The following is a 14820-nucleotide window of genomic DNA, read 5'->3' as shown; positions in this document are numbered from 1 at the left end:
CGGGCAGGGACACCTCCCACCAGCCCAGGCTGCTCCAAGCCCCGTCCAGCCTGGCCTGGGACACTGCCAGGGATGGGGCATCCACAGCTGCTCTGGGCAGCCTGTTTGGGATCCGTTACACCAGAGACCTCATTTGTTCTTCATTTCTTGTAAAATCACGCAGAAGACACCCCAGGTAGGCATATTACAAACAACTCCACTTTCGAATCGCTGACTAGGCTTTCTAGACTTGACATAACGTGCTCTCTCCCATATCAAATGTGATCCGCAGCATGTAACCAGCTGCCGTTTCAGCTGGGTCACCCACCCCTGGAGTCCAAACTCAGGCCCTGGTTTGACTCGTGGAAAAGAAACAGGCTTTGGCTTTTTGAAATGTCCTTGTGCCCAGGACCTGCTTAGCTCCTTGGTGTAGTGCTTTGGCAGTACGCTGGGCTGGCACGGGCTTCTCAGCGTTAATTAGTCCTAGGGGCTTTACACAGCCCCCCTCGGTGTGGGGAGGGTCTGTAAACCTCCCTGACTCCTTGTAAAACACAGAAGAAAGGCAATTTATTATATTATTTTTTAATATCGGTAGCATTTGGGAGCTGAAGGTTGGCGGAAGAAAGAAGGTGCCATTTCGTTATGCAGAGGGAAGCTGCAGGGAGCTGAGAGACTTGTCCCGAGCCCGAGCGCAGGCAGCCGTGCGGGGAGCCTGCAGCCAGGGAGCACCCAGCCCCTGCCCGGAGGGGTGCTGGGCTGGGGTGCCCGGGGGCAGTGTCCCGCAGGCTTTTCTGTGTTTGTTCAGCACACGTGGAAGTGTGACTCCTTTTTTCTGTGGATTTGGAGTCTGATGTCCAGCACCAAAGTTCCCGATGTATTGTGTGTATCTGTTGTGGGGTTTTTTTTGTAAACTTCTTTTTTTTCTTCTTGTAATAAAATATCAGAGTTATTTTTATATACTTGAAACTATTGATTCCTTCTTGTCTTGTTCTTCCTATAAAGGGATGAGCGTTGATGTGAATGAGCACCAAGAGAGTGCCAGTGCAATAGGTGTAAGTGAACCCTTCCAGCTGATTTTTAGAGGTTTATTAAAAATATCTGTCAGCAGTCCTTGGTTACGTGTCACTCCTTGCGTGTTCGGGTCTCTGGAAATTAGTTGCATTTCGAAGTGTGTTAATGCAGTGAGGGAAAACAAAATATTAAAAAATGAGTATTTCCTTGTTGCTGGTAGTGAGGATCCCTTCCTGATGCTCAGCCTCCCTGGGCCGGTCACCTTTTTAACCAGGTACTTGAAATGGGCTAAGACCCCAAGTCTGAGTGAAACCTGAACGCGGGTGGCTCCGTGCTTCGGGGCAGGGTGGGCCTGTGCACAGCCGGCCTCGGCTCTGGGCCTGGTTTTGCAGCTCGGCTTGGGAGGCGGCTGCCGGGGGACACGGCGGGCCTTCGCTCGCAGCCAGCGAGGGGCTTTCCAGTGTCGTTCCAGGGCAGACGGCCCCGTTTCGGGGTTTGATGGAAGACTGGTGTGGTGGCGGGTGGTGGCGGGTGCGTCGGAGGCCCTTTGGCCTTTCAGGTGTGGGTGGGGTGGGTGGGAGGTGGAAGCAAAGCATCGCTTCAGAGTTTGGGGGGGAATAACAAGAATCATTGCGTTTTGTGCCTCGCGGTGCTAGATCCAGCCGGGAGCTCGGCCAGAACCTCTGCTGCTTCGTCCCACCGGTGGGAATCTTCACCCAGCGAGCTCTTCCTGGCCGTGCCTGGAGCTTCCAGAAGCTGACCGCGAGGGCAGCGAGAAGGACCATCCTGTTTCCTTCTGGAGAGAAGGTGAAGCGCGACGGCTCCGGGTGGGACCTGCCCAGCCCCGGCGGGCAGCCAGCACTAGGGGGCAGCAGCTCTCTGCTCTGGGGGGCGGCCCAGGCCCGGGGGAGCCCACCGCCCTCCCGCACCCGGCTTCTGCGGGGACTAAGCAGCCCGCCTGGGGACAGGCAGTGTGGAGAGGCTTGGGAGGAGGAAAAGGGGAATTTCCACCAGAGGAAGGGCGAGGCTGAAAGGAGACGAGCGGGAGGTGGGGCTGGGAGCTGCGCCCCAGGAAATCCCGCAGCGCGGAGGCTGGGCGCGGAGCTTCCCCAGCCCCGTGGCCGGCGGTAGGCTGGCGGTGGCACAGCCGGGCCCGGGAGCCCCGGCCCCTGGGCTGAGCCCAGGGCTGGGAAGGTTCGGAGAAACCCCCCCTTCCTGAGGCCAGGCCCTGCAAAATCCCCCTCGGCTGGGGATTTCCAGGCGCGTCGGGCTGCCAGCCTGCCCCCCTGGGCCGATCCCCCCCATTTCCCGGGCTTCCCCCACGGAAAGGGCCGGGGCCAACGCGGCACAGCAGGTCCCAGCCCCCCCGGACATCCCTGGGGTGACGCGGCGCTGAGGAACGAGGGCTGCTCCTTTCTCCCATGGGAGGGCAGACCCCTCCATCCCGGGGCCGGGCTCTCCCAGGTGCAACCCCCCCTGCAAACACACCCCCGCCTCCAAAACCTGCTTTTATTTACATTTCAAGTCAAATCACATGCAAACTGTTTTTTTTTCCTTTCCTCATTTTTCCTTAAGAATAGTGTGATTAGCAAAAAAGATGCATTAGAATTTTAAAATAGCAATTAAATATACAAAAATATAGCTTACAAAAAAAAAAAAAACCCAAAAAAAACCAACCAGCAAACGTTTTAAAAAATATTCTGCTGCAGAATTCGTAGTGTACAAACACGTCTATGAGGCTCCTCGCTCCATAAACAGTCTCGGGAGTCGCACGGTATTTACAGGAGGGGGGACGACACCCGGAGCCTTCCCAGCCCCATCCTGTGCCCGAGGGGGCTGGGAAAGCTGCTGCCATGTAATACTGACGTACCCCCGGCTCCAGGAAAAAGGGAAGAAGAGTTGGCAAAGGCAGAGAGGGACGCCGGGGCGTTTGCTACGGTGCCCAAACTGGCCCCACGGGGCGGTCAGAGGCGAGGGAATAGCACAGCTCCCACCCCCCCCACCCCCCCCCAGCAGCTTTTGCGCTCGATGCCGGTTGGGTTCGGGGTGTTTTGGCAAGGCAAAATGGCGCAGCTCACGCGTCCGTCACCCAGAGCCTCCCCCGGGCCGGGCTGACAGCGATGGGGTGAACCCCAAGGACAGGAGTTTTGCCTGCCCCCCTTCCCCAGCAAGGCCGTGCCGCGGTTTCGAGGAGGTGGTGGCGGGTGCCGGCTCTCACCGGTGATGGCTCAGCGCCAGGATCGTGCCCGCCGGAGGGACTCACGGCCCCGCTGAGGTAGCCCATTACACCGAGGTGGGGGACACCGCCCTGGGGGAGGGTGGGTGGGGTAACCAAAGCCCACGGGACCCCACACTACTGCCACCCTGCCATCTCCCAGGGGCGACACCGGCTTCCCCGTCCTGGTTAGCCCTTTCGGAGGAGCAGCGGGTGCCGAGGAGGCTCCCGACGGCCGCACGAACCCCAGCATGGCTGCACCCATGGTGCCGAGATCCAATTTTTTAGGTAGGGATTGCAAAGGCAGAGGTAACCCCATCAAAAGAACGGCAAAGAGGAGAACGAGGCAGGAACCAGCCGTGACGCTCCAGAGTCCCCCCATGCGGGTTGGGCATCGTTTTTGACGGTGTCGGCGTGGCATGGGGGCAGCAGGGCTGGGGAGCATACTGGGGCGTTCGGAGGGCATGTCGTGGCGTTGTGGGAGGCTATCGGGCACCCTGGGTGGATCAGTGCTGCTCTGTGATGGCCCACGCCGCTTCCCGGTGGATGTCGCGCTGGCAAAGGGACGTGCTGGAAGAAGAATATCATACAGGTGCCCACGGAGGACCCCAAGTCCCCCTTCACACCCCAGGAGGGCAGTTGAGCCTGGGCTCAATTGCGAGACCCTTCATCCTGGTATGGCTCCGTGGAGGCAGGTTTTTGGGGTGTGGGGCTCTTCTGCTTCAGCTGGTAGGGACGTGCCCCCCCATAAAGTGCTCCGGGCTCCCCACCCGGCCACCTGCGTCCTCGCCTGTCCCTCCGTGCTGGTGCCATAGTGCTTTGGTTGTCTCCAAGTCCCCCGGGGCTGGTGGCAGGGCAGTCCCTGGGGCAGCGGAGCTATACGATGTTCTCCGCGCCGGGGAGGGGGCCCTGGGGGGGGCCGGGGTCCTGCTTGCTGTGCAGCTGGGCCAGCTGCAGCACTGGCATGTTGCAGAGCGGGCACACTTTCCGCACCTCCAGCCACTTGATGAGGCACCTGGTGGGGGACACAGACACGGGGGGATAGTGGTATTACATGGGTGCTGCAAAAATAACCCCCTAACTCAGTGCCCCACACAGCCCTGCAGGGTGGCAGCCACCCTGTCCCTCCGCGGCAGTGAGGGGCTGTGCCCTGGGGGCCACACACCAGGCCTGACCTGTTGTCACCCTCCCTGGAGCGCTGCTGGTGCCCAATTTTCAATTCACCATTTATTAGGGGTCTTCTGTGTGTGTGTGTGTATATCTGGATTTTTGTGTACATATATATCATAATTTATATATATTTGTGAAATAGAGATATAAAAATATATACATACACAAAAATATAGAATATATAAAAAGTGACATGAATATATGCATTTTATAAACACATGATCTATAGAAGGTATACAAACATCTCATATATACATCACAGAATGTATATATATGATGCATATAAAATTCAGTGGTTTACGTTTTTGTACAACACATATATGTAAAATTTATTATTTTTTTTTCATAGAATCATGGAGTGAGTTGGAAGGGGCCCGTGAGGACAACCGTGGCCAGCTCCTCACTCAGCACAGGGCAACCTACAAGCTAAACCCCACAGCCGGGAGCGCCGCCCAAACGCCTCCTGCCCACCGACAGCCCTGCGGCCGTGGCCGCTTCCCTGGGGAGCTGGCTGCAGTGGTTCTCAGTGCCTATTTTATAAATATATATATAAATGTTATATATGCAGATATATACACACACACACACAGATATAAATATACATTCTGGAATATATGAAGTATGTGTGTGTATGTATATATAAAATTAAGTGGTTTGCCAGTCCACGACTGGACTTTTGCTGCTCCAAACACAAATCCATCCAATGAGGGGCTTTTAGCTGCAATTCCCCTCCTTCCCCTGGAACTGGGGTGGGAATAAACCCTGGGTGAGGAGCAGCACTACTAGACCTCCGGGGCTCGCCAGGCAGTCAGGGTGGCCCAGCTGCAGCCCCCCCATTGCCCACTCACTTTCTGTGGAAGGCATGTTTGCAGGGACAGATCCCCAGCTCGTCCTTGGGTTTGAACTCCTCCAGGCAAACGGCGCAGATCTGAAAGGAGAGGTGGAGAGAAACAGCAGTCAGCAGCAGGGGAGCACTTTTTTTGCACATACAAATGACACAAACATCTCTGAACCAGCCAAAACCCTCCCCCCCAAAAAAAGAAAAACCCCTGCCCCTAAGCGATGCCCTCAGCCAGCTTCCATCTCCCCAGTGCTTGCCTTGTCCCACCCTTGGTTGGGGGAACGAAGGGCAATTTGGCTTCTGATGCCAGCAAGGATACACGGGGAGTGGGGAGAGAAACCCTCCCCGTGCTACAGGGAAAGCAAACCCCTCTTTTGCTACAAACCCCCTGTTTTGACCAAGCAGCTGCTTTTTATTTTTGCCCCTCCCCGCCCCCCCCCCCATCCCCTGCCGCCGTGCTGGAAGGTTTCTGCATTGCAGCGGTGTGGCATCACCCCCAGGGCCTTCCCAGGCTTCACTGCCCGGCCTTTGGGCTTTGGGATCGGGCTTCAGGATCACAGCCTGAGGCTCGGGTCTCCCTTTCCTGATGGAGGGGACCCCGAAGCAACAGCCACAAGCCTGGGATGTGTTTTGATGTGCCATAAGGCTTTAGGGTGCAGGGGGATGGATCCACGCTGCTGCTTGACCCCTGGGACTGAACTGCATCCGTAGGGATAACTCTGGGAAGAGGAAAAGGCAAAGGGCGCATGTGTCTCCCAGGGCCGGGAAGGTTGGCTGTTTTCCCTGCAGGAAAGAGACCCAGCCAAAATCTGCTTCCCTCATACTGCTGGCTTTTCCTGACCCACTTTGGATAATCCTGGGGATTTTGGATATTCCCAGCTGCTTTTCACAGCCTCCCCGGCCTGGGAGTCTCTGGCAGTCCGAAACAAGGGCCAGCCCTGCTGCCAAAAGCCCTTGGGATGAGGCAGGTGGCTGGCAAGCACCATGGGAGGCTCCCGGCTTTCCTGGGGATGTGGTGCCCATCGATACTTCCCAAAGCTTGTTGGAGACTTTTATCGAGCAAGCAAACACTGGTGCAGCTGCTCAGGCCAGCCCCGGAGGAATGCGCCCATCCCGAGCTCCGTGAAAGCCTGGCAGAGGTGGCGTGATGGAAAAAAGGGGAAAACCAAAGCCTGAAGCACGGGGCTGAAGAGCTAGATGGGCACCTTCCCCTCTGCAAGGCTCCAGGAAGCCCTGGCAGCCGCCCCACGATGTTGCAAAATCCGCCCCCCGCGTTCTGCTTTCCAGAAGCGCTTACTGTAAATACCCAAATCCAAATGCCCAAAAAGGGATGTTTCAGAGCGAGCTGGAGCAGAACTCTTCCAGCCCTTCCCAAATCCCAGGGAAAGGCTCGAGCTGCTCTGCCCCCTTCCCTGAAAGCATCTGGGCTGGGAGAGCTGCACAGAGCTGGGAACCGAGGAGATGGGGGAGGACAGCAAAGGGTTATCGCTGCCATTCGGGCTCTGGCACACTCCCAAGTCCCTCCTGCAACAAGCTTCTCACACCAGGAAGTGCTTTTAAGTCTGTGTGACAGTAAAAAGCCCCACTGCAGGTCAATGTAATGTGAGTGGATCAGAGACAGGGGCCTGAAGCACAGACTCCATCCCTCCTGCCCTAGGAATTTAGCTCCTGCACTGCGGGGAGCGGAGGGTGAGGATGAAACGTGGGACACGTTGCTCTCCTCAGGGAATTAAAACCAAAAAAAAGCAGCTTATAAACAAATGGAGCTGGTATTTAACAGCTGAGTGGACTCGTGTCTGGGATGCAGGTAGGCATTTTTGTGGTTATTAGGGGAAAGGAATCCAGCCCACGTTTGAAGCATGGCTCCAGCAGATTCCTGCTCAGTTTCAGCACAAAAAATGGTCCATAAATAGGGATGCTAAGCCCCAAAGCAGCCTGGAAACCTGCAGAGAACCTCAAGGGGCAGGTAGGTGGAGGTGGATTAGGATAACATTGTTACTCTGAGCCACATTTCAGCCTCCTCTCAACCCGTTAACACAGAGGGACCCAGCACAGAGCCACTGCTGTGCCCAACACTGCTGGCACAACTCCCCCTGCGAAGGTTAAATGCAAAGTCCACCGGGGCTTTGCTTTACAGCTGCTGCAGACTCTGCCCCCCTCCCGACCCTGAGAAGAAAGCCCTCTGTTTTGGGGACTGCAAAAAGTGGTTTTAATTCTTAATGTGTCCAAGCAGACACGCCTTTGCCTGCCTCTTCCAGCCAGCTCTTCTCTGCAAAGCTGCAAACCTGGAGCGTGAGGGGTAGAAGCTGGGGGAACGTGTTTATCTTTGATTTCAATTAAATTTCAGCAGAGTTTACTCTGCCCAAGTAACGCGGCTGGCAGAGATATGCTAGATATCGTCACGCTCTGATGGCGGCAAGGCTGAGCGGGGCTGGAGGGGACAGAACCGTCAAGGGACACTGTTTATACATGGCCCAGCCTGTCTCTGCCTCCCTTTTTATCCACAGCTTTTTACTGCAGTGATAATAATAATAATGCAATAAATAATAAAAATAACCACACAGCAAACAATAATAATACAGTAAAAGCTAAAGGGGGCCCAGGAGGAGGAGGGAGATGGTTTAATCCAGACCTCCTCTGCAGATGTGCTTTTACTGGCTGCATTAACAAGCAGTCAGACTTACTGGAAGAGTAAAGCAGCGTCAGGAGCTGCTGCTAACCTGCCCTGGCCACATTCCCTCAAAAAGCAGAGCCAAGGCCAGGGCATCCTGGCTCGGGTCCAGCCCTGCCACCCTGCCCAGGCACTGCCAACACCCCACGCTGCGCCCAGGCACTCCCAACCCGGGACAAAGGTTTCAGGGTGCTCCGTTTCTCCAAGGAGAAGTAAAGCAGTTGTGCTTTCCTGATTTCCAAAGCACACCTAGCTGTGTGTTTTGCTCCCGATGGGAGTTAAACTGGAGATTTTGCACCCTCCTACCATCCTCCATCCCCTCTCCAGTGCGAGGAAGAAGAGGGTGAGGGAGTCTGCTGCTATGCTACTGCCCCAGGGACATACTCACCTCATGTAGGTTCAGCTCCTTCACCTTTTCCTTGAGTATAACCTGTAAAACAAGAGTGCCAGGGGTCAGGACACAGCTTCTGCCATGAGCGTCCGCAGGAAAAATCTCCATAAAGAGGGATTCCATTTAGCATCCCAGTAGACATGGAAACCCCCAGTAAACCCGTCACAGCCAGGGAGCACATCACATCTTCACCCCTGCACAGGAACAGGGGGAAGGCAGCACTGGCACAGCTGTAACCACTAACACGAGGACCAAATCCAGGAGGTCTCCTCCCAGATTTAAACCTCCTGGGCTCCCACACTCTGCAACAAGCTCCTCCACTGACATCTGCCACTTTATTTTCAGTCCATGCAGGCTAAACACCTGGAGAGGGCTACAAACCCAGGACGACCTGGTATCAGCCCATCTCCACCCAGTTTCCTGCTCAAATGACACATCAGAGACAGAAAAATTATACAAGCCCTGGAGAAAATGGGACGTTGAAGCAGCAACCTGAACTGACCTCTTGGTCGTGTTTATTTTAATACAAGGCACTGGCATGTGTGGGAGCGTGCAGAAAACAGCTGGGTTTGCCAAGGTGTCGTGGAGGTGCTCCCTACGAGAGGTCCACATGAGAGCCCCATGGCTGCGGGTGGTTCGGAGCAGCCGGGTCCAACCCAGGGAGCAGATCTGGACCCCACAAAACATCATTTAATTGCTGGGGAAGCAATGGTGTTACAGCTCACCAGCTGGAAATAAGCTGAGGGTTTGAAGAGGTTCCCAGTTGAGGTGTGTCAGAGATGTCCCCACTGCTCAGGGACCTCATCTGAAAATGCAGAGACCTGCAGACTAACAGGTGAGAGATGCTCCCAGGATGCCCAGCTGGTAGAAAAACATTAAATCAGCAGGGACAGAGGTTTGTCTGGGTGTTACAATTTCTCTTCACAAAGACCAAAATGCTCCCCAGGAGAAGAACAGTACAAGGAAATTCGATGGAGTGACTACTCCAATGTGTATTCAGCACTAAGCAGAAGGGAAGAAGCTGACAACTGACTGCGTATCATCTCACCTGTTTGTAGGCGTAAAGCTCTTTGTGTGCTTGATGTCTGAGCCTGCAATCGAAACACAGAGAAACATTAATTCAGGCAAAAAATCAGGATTACTGTAATATCTCCAGGTTTCATTTCCTTCCTTTCCAGATTTAATCATTTTTTTACAAAAAAAATTTCATTTCAGAAATGAGTATGGCCACATGAAACTATATATTTAAGCAACAGCCAGCTTTCCGTGTAGCTGGGAAGGCAACACCTCCATCCAGAAGCACACAACTGCCTCCCCTTTTCCTCTTTTGTCTTCCCTCATTTTCCACACAGACAGCACCTGCACCGTTAAGACCAGCAAAAACTGTTGAGTAAATCACGCGCTGCCACAAATACCCTCAGTTTCCAGCCAGTTCTGCTGCTAACAATTTCTAGACTGGACGTGGCGCCTTTTTCCAAGCGATAGGTATTCAGAGCCAAGGAAAACTCCACTCACATCCGAGTGATGACAGGGATAGAGACCTCCCGGCTCAGAGGTTTCCCACCAAAGCCCCCATCCTGCTGCTTGGGAGATGCTGGGTTCCTCAAACACAGCTTTATCTTCAGTTATGAGATCAATTGTGCTGCTTCTGCCTCCCAAACTCTTCGGAAGAAGCATTCAACAAGAGGCCACCCTTCTGGTTGAGCAAGCAAAGGACAGCTATTTATCCGAAGGTAACACCAGAGCAGAAAGCTTTGGCAGAGAAGCAACCAGACGTCTTCCATCTCTCACCTCCTATCACACAGGGCAATTTAATAACCAGAGATAACAAGCTGCCAAAACCCGCAGGAGAACAAACGTGCATCTTGGGATTTTGGGGGGGTTTGGGGTTTTTTTTCCTAATCAGGAGAGCAGACGGGGGTGTGCTACATTAAGGCACAGGTTGACAAGACTACACAATCACCCAGGGCACTCCCTGCCCCAGGGAAGCAGCCAGGGCCACAGCCAATGCAGCAAAATCAGGATTATAAACTGCATAAGCTGGCTCCCCGCCCCGCTTTCAAAGCACTCTGCTCAGCATAATTTTGGGGGTTTTGGGTGGTCTTTTTTCCCCAACAGCATCCATTCCTGGAGCAAATCAAGGGACAGAGATGGAGGGGATGAACCTGTTGCAAAAATGCCTGCTGCTGTGGGAACTCCATCCAGTGGCAGCAGGAATTTGAGGCCACAAGCAAAGGGCCAGTCCCGGCCCCTCCCTCTCCAGCCTCCCCTTCTCCGGGAGGCATGGGTGGGAGCATTTTTCCCCATTCCTGGGGACTGAACAAAACAGCAAACACAAAACCATCACATCCCTCCATATTATTAATAAAACGTAATTCCACAGCAGAAAAAACAGCAGCCCATTTCCCGCAGCCCGCCAGAGCGCTCTGCAGGAATCAGCTGGCTGGAGAAGCCGAATATGCTCCTAAAATAAATACATTTTTAAAAAACTAACTGAAATGGCTTTTCATTACAAGACACGGCATTTAGCAAAGCGCTCCGAAAACGCAAGAGGGAAGTCATCAAGGCTAAAGAGCTGGCCAAGGACTTCTAATAAGATGTCAGTGTGTGTCTGCAGGGCTTGGACAGCCACAGGAATGTTTTCCCCAGCCAGCCTTGAGTGTGATTTCAGATGGGAAACCCCCTCGCCTGTAATTTCACTTTGAAAATATTCTGGGAGCTGTCTCAAACCCGGGCTGTTTCATTCTGAGCTCTCAGGGGCTTCCTGATCCCATAAGGCTGCAGCGAGTAAGTTATAAAAATAGGATGTAAAAATACATCCCTATCCTTTTTGCTCAAAAATACTCCAAAAAAATGTGGGCCTTAAAAGTCAAGGAATGGGTAAAAATGCACCTTAACGCAGCAGACAGAGTGGCAAGTAAGTCAGCAGCTCCTGAGCCCCAAATTTAGAGCCATCCCTCCTCCTCTAATAATGCTGCCTGGCAGGGAACCTGCCTGCAGAGCCACGGATAAAACTGCAGCAGGCAGGAAGGAGAAGGCTGGGGTCGCATGCCTCCACCGACGACCTGAGCAGAAACACGAGCAGAAGATGCACGAACAATAGAGAAAACAGGATGAAACCAGCCCAATCCGCAGGGATCCTGGTGGCTGGGAAACTGGTTATGAAACACAGATGGGGCAAAGCTAGATGCACGGCTGGAGACCACATACAGGGGGAAAAACTCCCCCAGCACAGGAAAAAGCATCTGTCTTATGGAGAACCGAGCAGCCACCAAGGCTTTGGCCCTGATGAGCCAAAGCCACTGGAGGGAAGGTGTCGCGCAGAACAAGCCCAAGCGTCTGGGGACGCGGTGGTGGCATCTGGACCAGCAATGGCGAAGAAGCAACCACCTGGCCATGGATCTGCGCAGCTCCACGCTGTCAGAGCACGGATGCTACAATGCCATGGGCTAGTGCTGAGCTACAAGGGGAGACTTTGCCAAAATAAACATCGCCCTGAAGGTTATGGGGAACAGCACGAGCACATCTGGTCCTGAGGTGTGCAAGCTCAGTCTGCTCCTCCACGCTTTCCTTTCAAAGCCAGGATTCCTGGGCCAGATGGATGCTGGGTGGACCTAGGGCAGCTGTCGTAACGAGACCCCAGATCCTGGCAGACGTTATTCCCCGTCGAGCCCAGGGCTTCATCCATCTCGTGTCAAGAGCTGTGACTCCGGAGGAATTTCTGGCAGATGGCTGATTCAGATAAGGGACCACACAGCATCTTAAAAGCCAGCGCATGGCTGGAGATCGTGTGTGCACGCGCATGCCATCACCCATCCCTGAATTTAATAACCACCTCTCGTGGATTTTGTGATCTCTTCCCAAGTTTTCCATGCCTCCCACAAGAAAGGGAGTACTCTGTTTCTCCGGGTGACTCCGAATCATCTATAGCAAGCGAACCATGGGAATGAAATGCAGAGGAAACAATTTTTTGCAGGATTACCTCCAAGATCTGCTTATTTGACACTTCACAGCAGAAAGTGTAGAAACTGGTACCGACTCTGGCTCATTGCCCCATCACTGCATCACTCTCCCAGCCTGGCTGGGCTCCTTGGGCGCTCCAAACCCAACTGCAGCATTTGATCCTGGCAGGTCTGAATGCAGAAAGAAAGAGCCCTGTAAAAAAGGGCTTTTGAAGGGCTCTGTACCCTGCGCCTCCCGTAGACTTTAAGCCACTCTAGTCTGGGCAGAGATGAGCCCTGCATAACCCACGGCAAAGCACGGGTATAGAGGATGCTGTGGCGTTTACCCAGGGTGAGCGTGCCTTCCATTTAAACCACGTGGAAAGCATAGCATCGCTCAGCTCAGTGTCCTTCTGAACTGAGTTTTATGGGACCGAAGGCAACACAAGGTTATTACTTTCATTAATTCAGCAGAGATCAGAAACAAATCACTGCCTGCAAAATTTCATTTCCTTTTTCTTTCCCCCTTTTTTTTTCTTCTTATTTTCCCAAGTAGAGGCAGCATCCATGAGGGTAGGACCTGTGCTTTGTAGCGGAGTGGTTTGCGGCGGCAGAAAAATTGGAGATTCGCCTGGACTGCGCACAGAGAGCACTGCTCTTTGCTTTGTTTGTGGCTGAAATGCCTATCGGACTCCGTTTTGAGCCAACCTGATGAAAAATGTCACTTCTTCCTCCCATCAGAGAGGGCAGCACACTCTCTATTCACACAGTTGCGAAGCGCAGCCCAGGTGCTCTCCTCCCCTGGTGCATCCTTCATTTAATGCCACCAACTCTCTGATGAGGGGGAGACACACCAGATACTGGCTCTTCTTCGCTCTGGATGCCTCCCCAGCTGGGGATGCCGAGGAGGACAGCACAGGATGCTCTGATCTGGAGCAGGTGATGAGAACCAGGGATGGTGTCAGGAGTTCCACTTGGTATTTGCCAAATATTTGCAGATGTGCAAGTCATGAGAGAGGAGGGAGAGGGAGAGAATGGGCTGTGCTGCTTCTCCACCTAAGCAGGACGTGGGGAAAGCCATGAGCTGCTGTTACCCACAAATAATCCCCACAGGTGCAAGCAGAGCCCTGGAGCTCCTGAGGGGACCTTCTTTGCCCAGACCCCTCTGCCTTGGGTCTGTTTCTCTGTGACGCCACTGTTTGATCCATGCTGCATCTGCTTGTTAAATTAACAACCCTCTTTTATACAGCCTCCAGATGTAATTCCATTAAAGTCATGCATGTCATTGCAGAAAGGGTTAGAAACATGGGGGTAATCCAGGAGGCTTTAGCACCTGGTATGGGAGGGGGGAAAATTCAGTTTAGATTCAGTATCTTACTTTGTACACCAAATCTTCCTGCCACAGGGCTATGGGTATTTGCTTGTTATGCAGCCAGGCACCAGTAACGCTTCGGTGTTTAACAGCACTGAAGGGGAGTGACATGGGAAATCTTTCCTGGAATGATCATTTGCAATGCTCTGCGCTTGCAGGCATGTGGTCCTCTCGTCCTGCTGTCCACCTGCAAGGCTCTCCAAACCACGCTGAAGCTTCAAGCTTTTATACCCCATGCAAGCTGAGATTACACGGCAGCTCCAAAGGAGGTGGGTACTCCTGGGGCGCATCTGCACAGCTAAAACCCGTGGCACAGAGAAACCCTCCCAAACAGGGGCTGGAGGTTCCTGTTTGGCTGTTTTGCCAATGATAGAGCTGGGGGCGGTGGTTTGAAGAGCAATTCATAGAGTCTCCATAGAGTTTAGGGCTATAAAGGGATCATTAGATGATCTAATCCAACCTCCCATCTATCATAGGGTGTTAAATAGCACTTCGTTACTCCCGGGAATGGGAGCCAGTACGTCTCATCCAGAAAGGTCCTCTGTCTTGATTTAAAGACATGAAGAGACAGAGGACTTGCCACTTCTTTTTCTGGCTTATTTCACCAGTTACTCAGCCTCCCTCTTACAACACACCTCCAGCTTCTAAATTTAAAGATTTTCTGGCTTGATCTTCCAGACATTACTACTTGTTATTTCTTCTTTGGGGCGGAACACACCCAGCAAGACCTGGTGCCCAGAAAAATACTCTGAAGGTCCAAAAGGCTCTTCATTTTGCAAGCGAGCCATATAGATTCAAGCTCAATCTGGGCAAAACACATCCTTGATCCTTCTGAGCACCATTTGTCTATTTTTTTTATTTTTGCATCCCCTCCCACAGGCATCCCAGCTAAAATGCAAACGCTGAACACAGATGCAATACCCCAGCACAGGCCTTGTTAACATCGAGCACCGAGATACAAATTGCCTGGTCAGGGATGACCTCTCGATCTGTTTCCGCCTTGTTTGCCAGGGAGGACAGATGTGTCGCACCTTCAAACACCCTCTTCTTGTACATAACTGTGGGCAAAAGTGAAGATTTGATGTCCAGGCAGCCCCAGTCACCCCTGGGTAAGACTGGGTTTGGGCTCACTTGCAAGTTTTACAAGGTTTTGCTTCATACAGAGTTGAAAATAGGTGATAATTATCAAATATTTAGAAGGCGACACTGAAATCTTGCTTCCCTGGTCT

At 53.1% G+C, this 14820-nt stretch overlaps 1 protein-coding gene across 6 annotated transcripts in view; it reads right to left on the bottom strand.

Moving 5' to 3' along the window:
* Positions 1–2485: 2485 nt before the first annotated feature.
* The window catches only part of RNF24 (ring finger protein 24), a 33571-nt gene continuing 21236 nt past the window's right edge, over positions 2486–14820 (bottom strand). For all 6 annotated transcript variants that reach the window (XM_056343449.1, XM_056343423.1, XM_056343413.1 and 3 more), the window contains 4 exons: positions 9327–9369; positions 8276–8317; positions 5224–5303; positions 2486–4220 (listed from right to left, as the gene is read on the bottom strand). In XM_056343449.1, coding sequence (XP_056199424.1) covers positions 4082–4220; positions 5224–5303; positions 8276–8317; positions 9327–9369 — 304 coding nt within the window. In that variant the 3' untranslated portion in view covers positions 2486–4081. The remainder of the gene's footprint in view (positions 4221–5223; positions 5304–8275; positions 8318–9326; positions 9370–14820) is intronic.

Source organism: Falco biarmicus, chromosome 1, assembly GCF_023638135.1.
Source record: "Falco biarmicus isolate bFalBia1 chromosome 1, bFalBia1.pri, whole genome shotgun sequence".
Taxonomy (NCBI): Eukaryota; Metazoa; Chordata; class Aves; order Falconiformes; family Falconidae; genus Falco; species Falco biarmicus.
The sequence above is the reverse complement of the archived record's forward strand: the minus strand, read 5'-3'. Positions and strand labels throughout refer to the sequence as shown.